This window comes from Megascapheus bottae, chromosome 30 (genome assembly GCF_031878675.1).
Source record: "Megascapheus bottae isolate mThoBot1 chromosome 30, mThoBot2.hap1, whole genome shotgun sequence".
Classification (NCBI taxonomy): domain Eukaryota; kingdom Metazoa; phylum Chordata; class Mammalia; order Rodentia; family Geomyidae; genus Megascapheus; species Megascapheus bottae.
Genome location: NC_143538.1, coordinates 2,029,181 through 2,043,172, shown reverse-complemented (window position 1 = coordinate 2,043,172; position 13,992 = coordinate 2,029,181). Strand labels below are relative to the sequence as shown.

The 13,992-nt window shown below is 61.9% G+C and overlaps 1 protein-coding gene across 5 annotated transcripts; it reads left to right on the top strand.

The window, feature by feature from the left end:
- Positions 1-320: 320 nt before the first annotated feature.
- On the top strand, positions 321-12,254 carry Prmt2ip (PRMT2 interacting protein). 5 transcript variants are annotated; one of them, XM_090321820.1, is made up of 3 exons: positions 321-426; positions 6,904-9,582; positions 11,279-12,254. In XM_090321820.1, the coding sequence occupies exons 2-3, from the start codon at positions 6,954-6,956 to the stop codon at positions 11,641-11,643; spliced, it is 2,994 nt and encodes a 997-aa protein (XP_090177946.1). In that variant the 5' UTR covers positions 321-426; positions 6,904-6,953; the 3' UTR covers positions 11,644-12,254. The 5 variants fall into 5 exon arrangements, with proteins under 5 accessions (XP_090177946.1, XP_090177948.1, XP_090177945.1 ...); XM_090321822.1 differs by lacking the exon at positions 321-426 and adding an exon at positions 1,454-1,707 and having other exon boundaries at positions 6,909-9,582; XM_090321819.1 differs by lacking the exon at positions 321-426 and adding an exon at positions 1,454-1,707.
- Positions 12,255-13,992: the final 1,738 nt, after the last annotated feature.

Sequence of the window (13,992 nt, the reverse complement as noted above, 5' to 3'; positions counted from 1 at the left end):
ATAAAATAAAGGGAGGTGGAAACTAACTCCCCCTGCTCAGCTTGGGCTTCCACTTCTCCTCTACCTCTAGGAAACTTGAGGGCTCTGAGTTTGTATCCTAGGCCCCAGGGACTGGAGTTACCGTGAAAGGATGACAGGGAGCATCCAGGCCATGCCCCTTCCCCTGGCGGGGGGGAGCTCCTGACCATGACCTTGGCAGCCGGCTGCCAGCATCCCTCTGCCTCTTACCCCCCACGCCCCACTGCAGCCTGCTGTAGTATCAGCCTGGAGCCAGAACCCTTGGGATGGGACGCTGTTGCCTGGCAACAAGCCCTGAGCAACAGAGAGCCCAGCAGCCAGCTAATGAGGGGGCAGGCAGTGGCCAACCACTGGTCAGATTCTGCCCGCCCCGGCTGACCACTGGAAGACAGTCCTCCTGTCTGCACGGTAGGAGGGCAGGTGTCCAGCCCAGGGCGATAGATGGGGTTGGCAGGCCCTCGGAGCCTTTGAAGTGGGATGGGGGTGGGGGAGGAGAGGGGCTAGAGGCCAGGGCCTGATCAAAACCAGGAGTGGACTGTGGCTGGAGAGAAGAGTTTCACAGCCTTTCCTGCCCAGGGCTGGCTTTGAACTGCGATCCTCAGATCTCAGCCTCCTGAGTAGCTAGGATGACAGGCGTGAGCCATGGATAGCTGGCTTTTACTGGCTTTCTCTGCTTGAAGATGGATGAGTCCTGCTTGCTTCAGTTCAGGGCTCCCCAGCTCTAGCCTGACCCCCCTCACCCAAGTTGGCATCTCAGAAAGATTTAGCTGATTCCCAGCCCCAGGCCCCGAAGGGAAACCAGGCTGGAAACCAAACCACGGGGAGGACCGATGGCTGCACCTAGGCTGGAAGGCGGTCATATCCATACATGGCCCAAACCCAGCCTGGAACTCAGGGCTGGCCTCGCTGGCCGAGGGAGGCCTGCATGAATCAGCCAAGGAATGCAAGGAAGAGACATGTTAGCAACTGAGTGTGCACGGGGAAGCTGGGCCAGTGCTGTCTGGGGAGGGACAATCAGGAGACGGGGACAAGCTGAAGGTTCTACTAGAAGAGGGACTCCTGGAGGGGGGGGGCTTGCCCAGCCCATCCCTAGGGGGTCTCTTAGGTCTGTTCCCTCCCCACCCTTGGTCATCTGCACAGCTTTGAGCTCAGCGTAATGGCCACAGGCTCTACTTGTTTGACTGGACACAGGAGAGTTCCCATGGTAAAGTGGTGTGTGTGTGTGTGTGTGTGTGTGTGTGTGTGTCACAGTTCCCAGGGGACAATCGGGTACCTCTATTTCTTGGTTCTCTGGACCAGCTTCCTCTTGGCTGCCATCCTGCCATTGGCTGAGGGCATCAGAGCCTTGTGACGTCACAATCGTGCCTATTTGACAGGTTGAAGGGCTTGCCTGAGTCACAGAGGATTTCTCTTCCTCCCCCCCCCCGCCCCTTCCTCCCTCCTCCTTTCCCCCTCCTACCTCTTCCTTGCTTCTGTCTTTGCTTGTTTCCCTTCTCTCTTTTTCTCTCTGTTTCTTCTCGAGACAGACTCAACTTGGTCATCCAGGCTGGCCTCAAACTCATGCTCTTCCGACCTCGCCTCCTAAGTGTCGATGGGATTACCGGCACAAACCCGTCTTTTTGTTTGAACTCGTGTTTTTGTTTGGCCTTTTCAAACTCTTGCTTCATCCGGGAGTGAGAATTACATGAGGTGAGCTCTCCTGTAAGCGGCTGGCACGGAATCAATGTCCCAATTAGGCATAGCCCCACCTGCCAACACCGAACTGGTCTTCTTCGGAGGACGGCAGAGATGGAGAAGGGTTGCACGGGCAATCTGGAGGCCTTCCTGGTGGAGGCACCTTCCATCGCTGCTGGGTCTGAACAGCAATTTTGCTATGTTGTCCTCTGGACAAGGCTCTGCCCGACTCTTTTGCTGCCTACGGGGGCATCCACCCAGGTCCCCCTCTCTCTTCTGTGGGGTGAGAGACAGCTCTTCAGAGACAGGAAAGGTATTTGTAGACAGCAGGTAGGGTGACCTCATGGGCGGGGCATTATGAGGAGCCATAACAGGGGCTTAAGTTCAGGCTGTTGACCTTTCACCTCACCTTTCAAAGGGAGTCAGGTGACTGCTGTGTGTCTGGGGCCGGGAGAGGCCGCCTGTGCTCTCCCAGGGTGGACTGTCCGTGCAGGGTTGGGGTGCAGGGTTGGGGTGCAGGGTGTATAAGCTCCTTTGAATTCCACTATCTACTTCTTCGTTCCCTCGGCCCAGGAAGCACAGCTAAGGTCAGACTCTTGCTCTCTGACCAGCCATTCCACCTGCCAGACCAAATGTGTGTGTGTGTGTGTGTGTGTGTGTGTGTGTGTGTGTGTGTGTGTGTGTGTGTGTACTGGGACTTGAATTCAGAGGGCCTGGGTGTGTCCCTTGGTGTTTTTTCCTTTGGCCAGACCTGGTGCTTGAACTCAGGGCCCGAGCACTGTCCTTGGGCTTTTTCCTCAAGGCTAGAGCTCTACCGCTTGAGCCACAGCACCACTTCCAGCTTTTCTATGTACGAGGTACCGAGGAATGGAACCCGGGTCTTCATGCATGCTAGGCAAGCACTCTACCTCTAGGCCACACTCCCAGCCCCCACCCCACCCCTTTTTTCTTTTTTGCTCAAGGCTAGCATTCTACCACTCAACCCACACCTCCACTTCTGGCGTTCTGCTGGTTAACTGTACATAAATGTCTCTTAACTTTGTCTCCTCCTGCTCCTCCTCCTCCTCCTCCTCCTCCTCCTCCTGCTCCTGCTCCTGCTCCTCCTCCTCCTCCAGTGTCAGCTGCTCCCCCACTTCTGGCACCTGCATGTGGCCCAGGCCTGTCCTGCTCTGCCTCAGCCTTGTCCTGACTTCCTGTTTCACGGGGGTGGCCTGGGTGCTTTTCTGACCTCATGAACTTGCTTTGCCTTTTGCCCTGTCCACCTGTCTTCTTCTGCCCTGCCTGCCCCTGGCCCTGCCCCTGCCCCTGCCCCTGGCCCTGCCCCAGCCCCTGCCCCTGGCCCTGCCCCTGGCCCTGCCCCTGCCCCGGCCCTACCTCTGGCCCTGGCCCTGCCCCTGCCCCTGGCCCTGCCCCTACCCCCGGCCCTGGCCCTGCCCCCGGCCCTGCCCCTGCCCCTGCCCCTGGCCCTGCCCCTGCCCCTACCCCTGGCCCTGGCCCTGCCCCTGGCCCTGCCCCTGGCCCTGGCCCTGCCCCTGGCCCTGCCCCTGGCCCTGCCCCTGCCCCTGGCCCTGCCCCTGGCCCTGGCCCTGGCCCTGGCCCTGGCCCTGGCCCTGCCCCTGCTCCTGGCCCTGCCCCTGGCCCTGCCCCTGCCCCTGCCCCTGGCCCTGCCCCTGCCCCTGGCCCTGCCCCTGGCCCTGGCCCTGGCCCTGGCCCTGCCCCTGCTCCTGGCCCTGGCCCTGCCCCTGGCCCTGGCCCTGCCCCTGGCCCTGGCCCTGGCCCTGTCCCAGCCCCTGCCACTGGCCCTGGCCCAGGCCCTGCCCCTGCCCCTGCCCCTGGCCCTGCCCCCGCCCCAGCCCCTGCCCCAGCCCCTGGCCCTGGCCCCGCCCCCGCCCCAGCCCCTGGCCCTGGCCCCGGCCCTGCCCCTGGCCCTGCCCCAGCCCCTGGCCCTGGCCCTGCCCCCGCCCCAGCCCCTGGCCCTGCCCCCGGCCCCGGCCCTGCCCCAGCCCCTGCCCCCCTGGTAAACCGATCCCTCCAGGGAGAGAGAGGTGGGAGTGAGGCAGGGGTCGGGGCGGCTGCCGGCAGCCCAGTCTCCCCCGCCCCAGCCCCGGGCTGCACCTGCCCAGGCTGGCTCTGCCGAGGGGGGCTGGCTCGACTGTCCCACGGTGGTCCCAGCCGCCCCGCCACGTCCCCTCCGGGACGGGGACAGCGAGCGCAGCCCCGACAGCCCCGGCCAAGAGCGAGGCACCTACGGTGCGCCCGGCACCGCCGCGCCGCGCGGGTCCGGGGCGCGGGGCGCGGGGCGCGGGGGGCGGAGGCGGGGCGCGGGGCCGCCCGACGCCAGGGCCCCCGGGCCGGCGCGCGCCGAGGCCGGGCACGCGGGGCCGGGCGCGGCGGGGGCGCCGGCACCCGCGGACCCGGGGGAGCGCAGGCTCGGCCCCGGCCGCCGCCCCGCCCCGCCCCCGGCCCGCCCCCGGCCCGCCCCGCCCGGGACCGCAGACGGCGCCCGGCGGCGGCGCGAGCGGCAGCGCGGCGCGGAGCGCGCGGAGGGCGCGGGGCTCCGGCGCGGCGGTGCCCGGGCGCGGCCGGGCGGGACCGGACCCCGCGGCTCCGGAGGATGCGGCCGCGGCCCCGCGAGGCCCTCAGGTAGGGCGCGGAGGGCGCGGGAAGTTGGGCCGAGTTGGCGGGCTGCGCCCAGGGCGCCCCTGCCGGCGGGCGCGGGGCGGAGCGCGCGGGGCCCGGGCTCGGGGCCCGTGGCTTCCGGCGGCCGCGGGGCCCCGGCGCGGCCGCCGTCCCCGACTTCCTTCCCGGCGCCCGGCGGGGCTCACGTGGGCCTCCGGGCGGGGCGCGGGGTCCCGGGCCGGGCGCGCACGTGCGGGCGGGCCGGGTGTCAGCCGCGGGGCGCACGTGCGCCCCCCGCCGCGGGGACGCGAGCCGGGGACCCGGGGTGCAGGCCGCCCTGCCCGCCCTGGAACGCCGCGCCGGGGGCCCCCGACCCGCCGCGGCCTCCAGCCGGGGAGCCGGGGCACAGCCGTCGGCCGCCCCTGGCCGGGGTGCCCGCTTCGGGGCGCCGTGCCGGGGGCCCCGGCCTCGTGGAAGCCCGATGCCACCCCTGGGCTTGTGTCTGGGAACGCGGTCCCCGCATGGTGGCTGCGGTCCGGGTGGGTGGGGCCCCCCTTCCTTCTCCCCGCCTTTCAGACCCTCTGGAGGCCCCCCCCAGCCTCTTGGGGATCCCCAGTGGCCTCCTGTCTATTGTCTGGGTGCCCAGGGGTGTCTGGAAGTCTCCAGAGCTGAGGGCTGGGCTGGGCTGAGCCCAGGGGGAGCAGCAGGCCCCGGGGGGCGCTGGGGGAACCGGGCCCCGAGCCAACACTTAATTAATCCACAGCTCCCCAGGGTGGAGGGGGGCTTAGCACCCTCCACACTGTACAGGGACCCCTTCTTGTACCGTGCTGTGGTGTGGGAGGGGGCACGGCTAGAGAGCGTCCGCTGTCCCGTCGTCTCTGGGCCTCTGGTCTTGTTGCTATCAGACGGTGTAGAAGGGTTGACATCCTCACCACAGGATTGTGCGTGCGTGTGTGTGCGTGCTTGCGCTCCTGGGGTTCGAACTTTGGGCCTGCATGCTGTCCTCTAGTGTGTTTTTATTCATGGCTGGTGTTCTTACCACTTGAGCTCTTTTCTTCTTTTTTTCCCTGCTGGCTCATCAGAGATAAAGACTCCCACAGACTTCAGATAAGAGTCCTGACAGACTTTCCTGGCCTGAGCTGGCTTTGAACTTCAGATCCTCAGATCTCAGCCTCAGCGCGCCAGCCATCCACCCCCTGGCTTATTCTTGCCTTTACTTGTCCCCTTGCTGATCTCACTTAATTCTGATCCCCTGGCTGTCATTGGCCTGGGGCCTCCAGGGAGGAAAGGGAACAGTTCTCGTTGGTTGGTGACAGAAGCCTGTGACACTTGGCCTGGGTCCTGATGGCGGGCGATTGAGCTGATTCATCCTTTCTGAGCCAGTGTTTGAAGGAACTTGGACAGGGACCTTCAGCCTGGCGGGGCTGACGGGATAGACGGCTGCGGCGACTCCTTGAGAAACCCTGTTCTTCCCCTCTGACCGCTCTGGGTCTCGGGTCCCCATTCTTTCTTGGCCTTGCCATCAATGACTTCCATACCGGTGGAAGTAGCTGCCCTCCAGCACTCTAGAAGGCTTGCAATGGCAGGGTCAGGGGCCTGGGGATGGAGGCCCGCTCTCCTCCGCCCTCCCCGGGTCTGGGGCCTTCCTCCTGACTCAATAGCACCATCTGGTGGAAGGCCTTGACCCTGGGGGGGGCGGGACTTTGTAGACAGAGCCCCAGCTGTGTCTCCCAGGGGACTGCCCGCCCTGGCCTGGCCCGGTTTTATCAGTGCTGCCTCTAGGGCCTGGATTTGAGGCTCTGTTTTGCCATTTTTGACAGGACCAATTGGGGAAGGGGGGCAATCAAAGGAGTATCAGGGGAAATCTGAGTTTGTAGACAATGCTCAGATTCCATGTCTGGGTTGTTAGGGGGTGGGGAACCTGTGACGATGACGGGAGGCCTGTTTCTGGCCACATCTCTTCCATCACCAGTGTCTTTGGGTCCCACGTGGTAGAGGAAGAAGGATGAGGCAGGCCAACTCTTTGCTCAGCCCTCTTGAGCAGTCACACTGCCGGGCAATTAGCAATGCACAGGAAGTCATACAACAGAACTTTCTACTGCTTAAAAAAATGGGGGGGAGGAGTTTGGCCTAGTGGTTAAAGTGCTTGCCTGGCATGCACGAAGACCCTGGTTCGATTCCTCAGTACCACATACATAGAAAAAAGCTGGGAGTGGTGCTGTGGCTCAAGTGGTAGAGCTCTAGCCTTGAGAAAGTCCAAGGACAGTGCTCAGGCCCTGAGCTCAAATCTGGGACTTGGAGGGGCGGGGAAAGATAGGGCCCCAGTGGCTCACGCCTGTCACCCTAGCTACTCAGGAGGATCATAATTCAAAGCCAGCCTGACACAAAAGTTTGTGCCTTGAGCACAAAGAGACTCAGGGACAGCGTCCAGGCCCTGAGTTCAAGCCCAGGTACTGGTACACACACAAAACAGAGTCCTCTGATTATACGGTTTTTGTGGAAAGCATCCGGAGTGCCCCAGTTTTGGCGGCTCCTTGCGGCACAATGGTGGCTGAGCTCCTGAGCGCCCCAGCTTCTCCCTCTCTCCCCTAGGTCAGTGGTGCAGTAGAGAAGGCTCTGGAGAGTTTGCCACCTTCCCCGCCATGGCAGAGAAACGGCCTTTGGGGACCCTGGGGCCCGTGATCTATGGCAAACTGCCCCGCCTGGAGGCCGACACGGGACCCGGGCACAGCTTACCTCTCTCTGTCGGCAGCCAAGACCCCTGCAGCTACAAGGGCGCCTACTTTTCCTGCCCCGTGGGGAGTACCCCCAAGGCAGAACAGTTGGCATCTTGGACCCCATATCCACCCTTGTACCCGGCTGGCATGGCCGGGTCTCCACTCCGGACGGATAACCTGTTAACCAACTGCCTGCTCTACCGCCCACCCACAGAAGGTTCTGAGAAGATGCCAGCCTCTGCCGCCGAGCTCCTGCCCTTCGCCCCCCAGGGTCACATGTACCCAGCACCCCCGCTGGCAGTGCCCAAACCCATCTACCGAAGCCCGCTGTGCTACGGGCTCCCCACGTGCCTGGGGGAGGGCTCGGCCAAGCGGCCCCTGGATGTGGACTGTGTAACCGGACCCCTACTGCCCTCGGCAGACCCGCCCTGCCCTCTGGCCCCGGCTCCTCCTGGCACATTTCTGCATGGAGGACCTGCCGGGGCACCTGGCAAAGATTCCTCTGTGAACTTCTCGGCGTGCCAGGCGTTCCTAGAAAAGTATCGGACGGCGCATGGCACCGCGTTCCTGCCTTCCAAATTCACTGCTCCTCACTACGGGGACCCTAAGCCAGCCTTGTCGGAGGGGCCGTCCAGCCCTTGGACTCGACTGGCTCAGCCCCTGGGACCACCTTGCCAGGAGGCAGTGCCCACCCACTACCCTCTGCCCCCTCTCCCCCAGGCCCCGCCTTGCCCTCCCGCCTGCCGCCACCCCGAGAAGCAAGACGGTTACAACTCCGTACTCTCCCTGCAGCCCCTCGGGGGGCACAAGGGGGCTCTGGGCAGCCCCTACCTAAGGCAGCCTGCAGTCCAGGCCCCCTACATGCCCCCGATGGGGCTAGACACCTATCCTTACCCCCCTGCCCCCCTTCCGACTCGCTCACCAGGCCTCAAGCTAGAGCTTCCTCTTGCCCCCCGGTGCCCAGTAGACTTTGTCCCTCAGACTCTGGGTTTTCCCTACGCCCGGGATGATCTGTCTCTCTACGGGGCGTCTCCCGGACTGGGGAGTGCCCCACCTTCCCAGAACAGTATGCAGCCTGTCACCCAGCCCAGTGCCTTCCCGAAGGCATGCCAGTCGTTGCCAGGCAGCCAGCCCTGCTCCAAGCCTGTGAAGTCTGCAGACAAGCCCGCGCGGGGTACAGGAGAGAAGGCCTGGGGGCCAGGCTGCAGGAAAGAGCAGTGCCAGGCACAGCCCGGTGAACCCCTGGGGGTTCCTATTGTCATCCCAGACAGCCCGGGACCACGCACGCCACCCGCACTCCGTCCCTGTGCCCAGGAGTGCCTGGCTCCTCCACAGAAGGAGAGTTCAAGGTCCCCGGGCTCTCCACCTATGCCAGTCATCGATAATGTCTTCAGCCTCGCGCCCTACCGGGATTACTTGAATGCACAGGTACCCCCGGCCTCAGCCACCAGAGAGAGCCAGGATGCAGACTCCAGGGGGAGCCCGCCTGCCCGGCAGGGGCCCCCAGGGGCTCACTGCCGTGTACGAGAAGAGGTGGCCCTGGATCTGAGTGTGAAGAGGCCCGTGGCGGAGGAAGCTGCCCCCGGCAAGGCCCCAACGCCTGAGCTGCAAAGCAGGCCCACGGCAGCTGTGCCAGAGGTGGGCGACTCGCCCTCACGTCTGCCAGGCCTAAAAAAGACCACCACGGAAGCTCCCACGCCACCGGGGGCCCCTGACGACGCACCACGGACCAACTTCCACAGCTCCGTAGCCTTCATGTTCCGAAAGTTCAAGATCCTTCGTCCCACGGCCTTACCCGCCTCCGTGGTGCCCTCCACGCCCACGGTGGCTCCCGCTTCCACGCAGACCGTGCCCACGCCTCCCTCCACGCCCGTGGGACTGCAGATCCTCACACAGCCTTTGCCCGTGGCCTGCTTCAACCTGGCCCTGCCCAGCCCGCCAGCCCTCACCATGGCTTCCTCAGGCCCGGGACCAGCTGGGTCCCCGGCCCCCACCCCTTCTCCAGCTGCAGGCCCAGCCCCCCCGGGCACCCCGCCCATCTCTTCTGCGCCCTCCAGAGTCTCCTTGGAGCAGCACTTTACCGGACTGCACGCGTCCCTGTGTGATGCCATCTCCGGCTCTGTGGCCCATTCCCCACCCGAGAAGCTTCGCGAGTGGTTTGAATCCACGGGGCCGTGGGGCCGGGCGGCGTGGCAGGAGTGCCAGGGCGTGCAGGGGCTGCTGGGTAAACTGCTGTCCCAGCTGCAGAGATTCATGTACACGCAGCAGTGCCCCTTCCCGCACGTGGTACGGGCCGGCGCCATCTTCGTGCCCATCCACCTGGTGAAGGAGCGGCTCTTTCCCAGGCTGCCTCCCGCCTCCGTGGACCACGTGCTCCAGGAGCACCGCGTGGAGCTGAGACCCACGACGCTGTCGGAGGAGCGCGCGCTGCGGGAGAGGGCGCTGCACGGCTGCACCTCCCGCATGCTAAAGCTGCTGGCGCTGCGCCAGCTGCCCGACATCTACCCCGACCTTCTGGGCCTCCAGTGGCACGACTGTGTGCGACGCCAACTGGGTGAGCACAAGCCTGCCCCGTAGCTGAGGGCCAGAGTGAGTGATGGGGTGTGCCTCTGTGTGTGTGTGTGTGGACACCAGGACTTGAACTCAGGGCCTCATGCTCTTGCTTAGCCTTTCCTGCTCGGGGTTGGCGCTCTACCACTTGAGCCACAGCTCCATCCATTTCTGGCTTTTAAGTGGTTCTTTGGAGATGAGTCTCACATCACAGTCTTTCTAGCCTGGACTGGCCTTAGATCGCAGCCTCCTGCACAGCTAGGATTACAGGTATGAGCCACTGGCGTTCCGTTATGTGGTTGGTTTTGAATGTTGTGGGTTCTTGAGTGGCCTCCAGGCACTTAGAGCCACAAAAGTGTCCCGTGACATGTAGGGTTGTTCGTTTGCCCTTTTTTCTCCCCGGTTCCTAGAGGGTACACAGCATGGTCTCTTTAGGTGGTAAGGGCAGACACCCACTTCTTTGGCCAGGACTTAGGGGTGGCACTGCTTCTTCTGAGTCACTGTGCTGCCCTCAAGGCCCTCACTACCTTCTGAGCCCCTTCTCCCACCTTCCCGCCACCCTGCCTCTATCCAAGCCCTTGAAGACCCTGTCGTAGTCACCTCGCCTCCTAGCTCTGGGCTTCCTCCATCGAGGCTCTTGGTGAAGGTGGACACAGGCTCTGATGGCTTGTCCTCGGTCACTAAGGAAGCTGTGGCTCATGTGGTAGAGTGCTGGCCTTGAGCAAAAGAAGCTCTGAGTTCAAATCCCAGGACTGGCTAAATGAATGAATGAATGAATGAGTAAATAACCAACCCATGTAGGAAAATCAGAGTGAGACTTATCTCCAATGAACCACCAAAAAGTCAGAGCGGAGCTGTGACTCAAGAGCATTTGAACAAAATAGCTTAAAAGGCCAGTGCCAAGTTCAAGCCTGGTACACACACATAAAAATTAAAAAAATTAAAAGTCAGGAAAGAGTTGTCAGAGGAGTGGAAGGGAGTGAGTGTTGTGCCATGTGTGGTCGCCTTGTTGAGGCCCAAAGAAGGCCGAGATGGGCCTGTGTCCTGGCTCTGACGGCATTCCGGATTGGGTCTGGCTGGGAAGTGGTGGCCTGGCTGCCTGCTACTGGCTAAATTTGGGGGAGGCCCTGTCCCCCTCCCTCCTTGAGCTGTAGGGGACCCCCTAGAACGTTACTCACTTGGTTTCTTTTGGATTCTTGGTTCCCTCCATAGTGGTTTTTCTCTCCAGAGTATCATGGTTCAAAGCCAGCCCAGGCAGGTAAATCCAAGAGATGCCCAATTTGCCAGCAAAAAAAAAAAAGCTGGAAGTGAGAGGCCCAGTGCCATGGCTCACGCCTGTTATCCTAACAGATCTGAGGATCACAGTTCAAAGCCAGCCCAGGCACTAAAAAGTCTGTAAGAGTCTTATCTCCAGTTAACCACCAGAAAACTTCAATTGGCTCTGTGGCTCAAGGGGTAGTGCGGTAGCCTTGAGCTGAAGAGCTCAGGGACAGACAGCACCTAGGCCCAGAGTTCAAGTCCCACAACTGCCAAAACAAAACAAAAAAAGACGCAACTGGGAATGGAGCTGTGGCTCAAGGGGTAGAGCCTTGAGCAGAAGAGCCAAGGGAGCATGGGAGGCCCGGGTAGAGAGTCCAGGGTGGTTTGGGAGCCTTGGACCCGTGTGGGGAGCCCGCAGTCTGACCTTGTCCCTTTTCCAGGTGACTTAGACGTGGAAGCTCGGGCTGTGTCCCCCTCACAACCCACGCTGGCCAGAGAAGATGGAGACAGCCTTCCCGCAGCTCAGAAGTCGCCAGCCCCCAAGGTCAGGAAGCCAGGGAGGAAGCCACCCACCCCTGGCCCAGAGAGAGAGGCCGCCTCTGGGGGTGGGTCACGTGGTCCCTCACCCCGCCCAGCCACCGATGCCAGCCCACCCCACCCTACACTGCGAGCTCGCTTCCGAAGCCTTCTGGAAACTGCCTGGCTCAATGGCGCAGCCTTGCCCACTTGGGGCCACAAGGCCCCGGGACCAGCCCGGCCCCCGCCGCAGCCCCATCTGCTGGGCAGTCCAGGCCAGCACCTGTAGCTCTTTCTGGAGCCAGGAGGGCGCCATCTTGTGTCCTGCCCAGTTGACTAGAGCCAGGAATGGAAGCTGGGGGCTGGGACCTGCCAGGCCGGGCCTAGAACCTCTGACCTTGGAATATTAGAAAGGACTCTTTCTTCTTCCCTAGAGAAAAGCCGTGGGCGCTGGAACTCCCCAGACCTGGCCTTGAATCCTGGCTGCTGTGTTCCTGGCCGCAAGGCGTGGGCAGAGGCCTCTGCTTCTCTCTCGAGCACTCGTTCCCCGTTTGTAAACAATAGGACAACAGCCTACCTCACTGGGGTGTTGACGGGGTGATGACCTGACTCGTGCTCATGGCGATTGTGACTCTTGTTTCTCCCCGTGGTCAGGCCCTCACTGTCAGCCAAGAGCCTGGGTTGGGAAGCCGGGGCTGGGACCGGCAGGCCCCTTTTTGCTGAAGGTCTCGGTGTGTCTTAGGATCTGGTTGTGTTTGAGCGGTACATTGTCTGTCTGTCCTCCTGGCCCTGCTGGGGTCCTTGATCTCTCCTGATATCAGGCCCCAGGCCTGATCTGAATTCACAAATTCACATCATCCAGCCATTACCCCAGGAAAGTTGTGGGGTTTTTTTTGGTTTTTTCTGGAAGGCACCTAGCCCCAAGGACTCAGGGACTGGTGCCCATATGGCAGGGGTAAGAGGGGCTGCTCTGTCCCCACAGGTCTCTGAGCTCTGGGTGGGGATCTCCGGGCTGAGAGCTGGGGTCCCTGGCTTTAAGGTTCTAGAAGCCTGTGCAGCCCTGGAGGGCAGGCTATTAAAACCTTTGCATTGTGTTTTGGAGCTGGGACCTGGCTGTGTGCGTGAGGAGGGACTGTGAGCTCATCTTTAATCACCTCTGGCCTCGCTCTGCCCTCCCTGCTCTCAGCCCTGCAGTCTCAAAGAACCCGCAGCACTGAATATCGTTAGTTACATCCATATTCGTGTATATACATCCATATATGTGTGTGTTGTTACGGCTGGGTGTCTGTGGCTCACGCCTGTATCCTTAGCTACTCAGGGGGCTGAGTTCAGAGGTTCGAGGCCAGGCTGAGTAGAAACAGCTGCTAGATTCCATCTCCAAAATAACCAGCAAAAAAAAGTGTAGGGGTTGAGGGGTGGCTCAAAGGGTGGAATGGCAATGGAACAGACACAAGCTCCCCAAGGTCAAGTCTTAGCACTGATAACCAAAAACAAAACACATCGTGTTGCTGAGAGCTGATGGGCCAGAGAGGGTAGGAATTTCTATAGCCCCAGAAACCAAGGCCTACTCACCTGGGCCTCTAGCCACCCACCCCCACTCCAGTTTCTCTTCAATCCACTGGGGTTGCTAGGCTGGGCCTAGCCAGGACTTCTCAAATAGAGCCACTTGGGTAAAATCTCCCCTGTGGTCCTGTTTAAAAAAATGTCTTAAAGGAAGCTGGGCTCCAGTGGGTCAAACCTGGCATTGTAACTACTCAGGAGGCTGAGATCTGAGGATCATGGTTCAAAACCAGCCTGGGCTTCATCTTGAATTAATCACACACACGAAGTTGGAAGTGAGTGTGGCTCAAGTGGTAGAGGGCCAGCCTTGAACTAAACAGCTAATATGAAGCAGTACTCAAGCCTTGAATTCAGGCCTTGCCACACATGTGACAGAGGGCAGTGCCCAGTCCTGTCCCCAAGGCCTCCCTGGAGGCCTGTTTTGGTTGGTCTGGCCCTCTTGGTTGGATGACGCCAAGCAGGATCGTGGCCTGGCACTGGGGTGGGGCTCTCCTGCCCCACCCCCTCCAGAGATGGAGGCATGTCTTTAGCCCCAGCCTGATCTGTTACCCCACTGGGAGTATTGACTGGCATGTGTCCGGTTCCTCGTGGGTCATCCCAGCCCTATAAAGTGTCCCCCCACAGCTCTGTCACCACGCAGGCCTGATACCCCAGCTCAGGTGCTTGAGCCTAGGCTCCTGGAGTGGGGTGCTGGCTGCCTTCTGCCCCGATGGTCTCAGGAGGGCTACACAGAGCCCATCTCAGATTGGGATGCACCCCCAAGTCCTCTGCTACCTGGCTCAGAGCCTGGGACTCCAGGCTTAGAGGCTTTCTCCCTGAACCCCACTGTTGCTCCTCTCGGGGGTGGAGGCTAGGCCCCAACACCCCACAAATCACCTGGGCCCCCAAGAGCCCCGCAGCCCCAGAGCTTTCTCCACACACCTAGGGCTCTGCCTACCTTCCCATAAGTCTGTGCATGTTCCCTGGGGGAGGGGGGTGAGGAGCTAGAATGGCACCATCCAGCCTTTGAGAACACTTCTGAAAGGCCAGGTTTGCTTGTTTAATGCCAGGCCTTGGCTTGAGCTCGTCAGGGCCTAGA

What these genes read in the sequence shown, in the direction of transcription:
- Prmt2ip (XM_090321820.1), top strand. Translation starts at nt 6,954, where the DNA reads ATGGCAGAGAAACGGCCTTTGGGGACCCTGGGGCCCGTGATCTATGGC. An exon ending in CTGTGTGCGACGCCAACTGG is followed by an intron (nt 9,583 to 11,278) that starts GTGAGCACAAGC and finishes TCCCTTTTCCAG; the next exon opens with GTGACTTAGACGTGGAAGCT.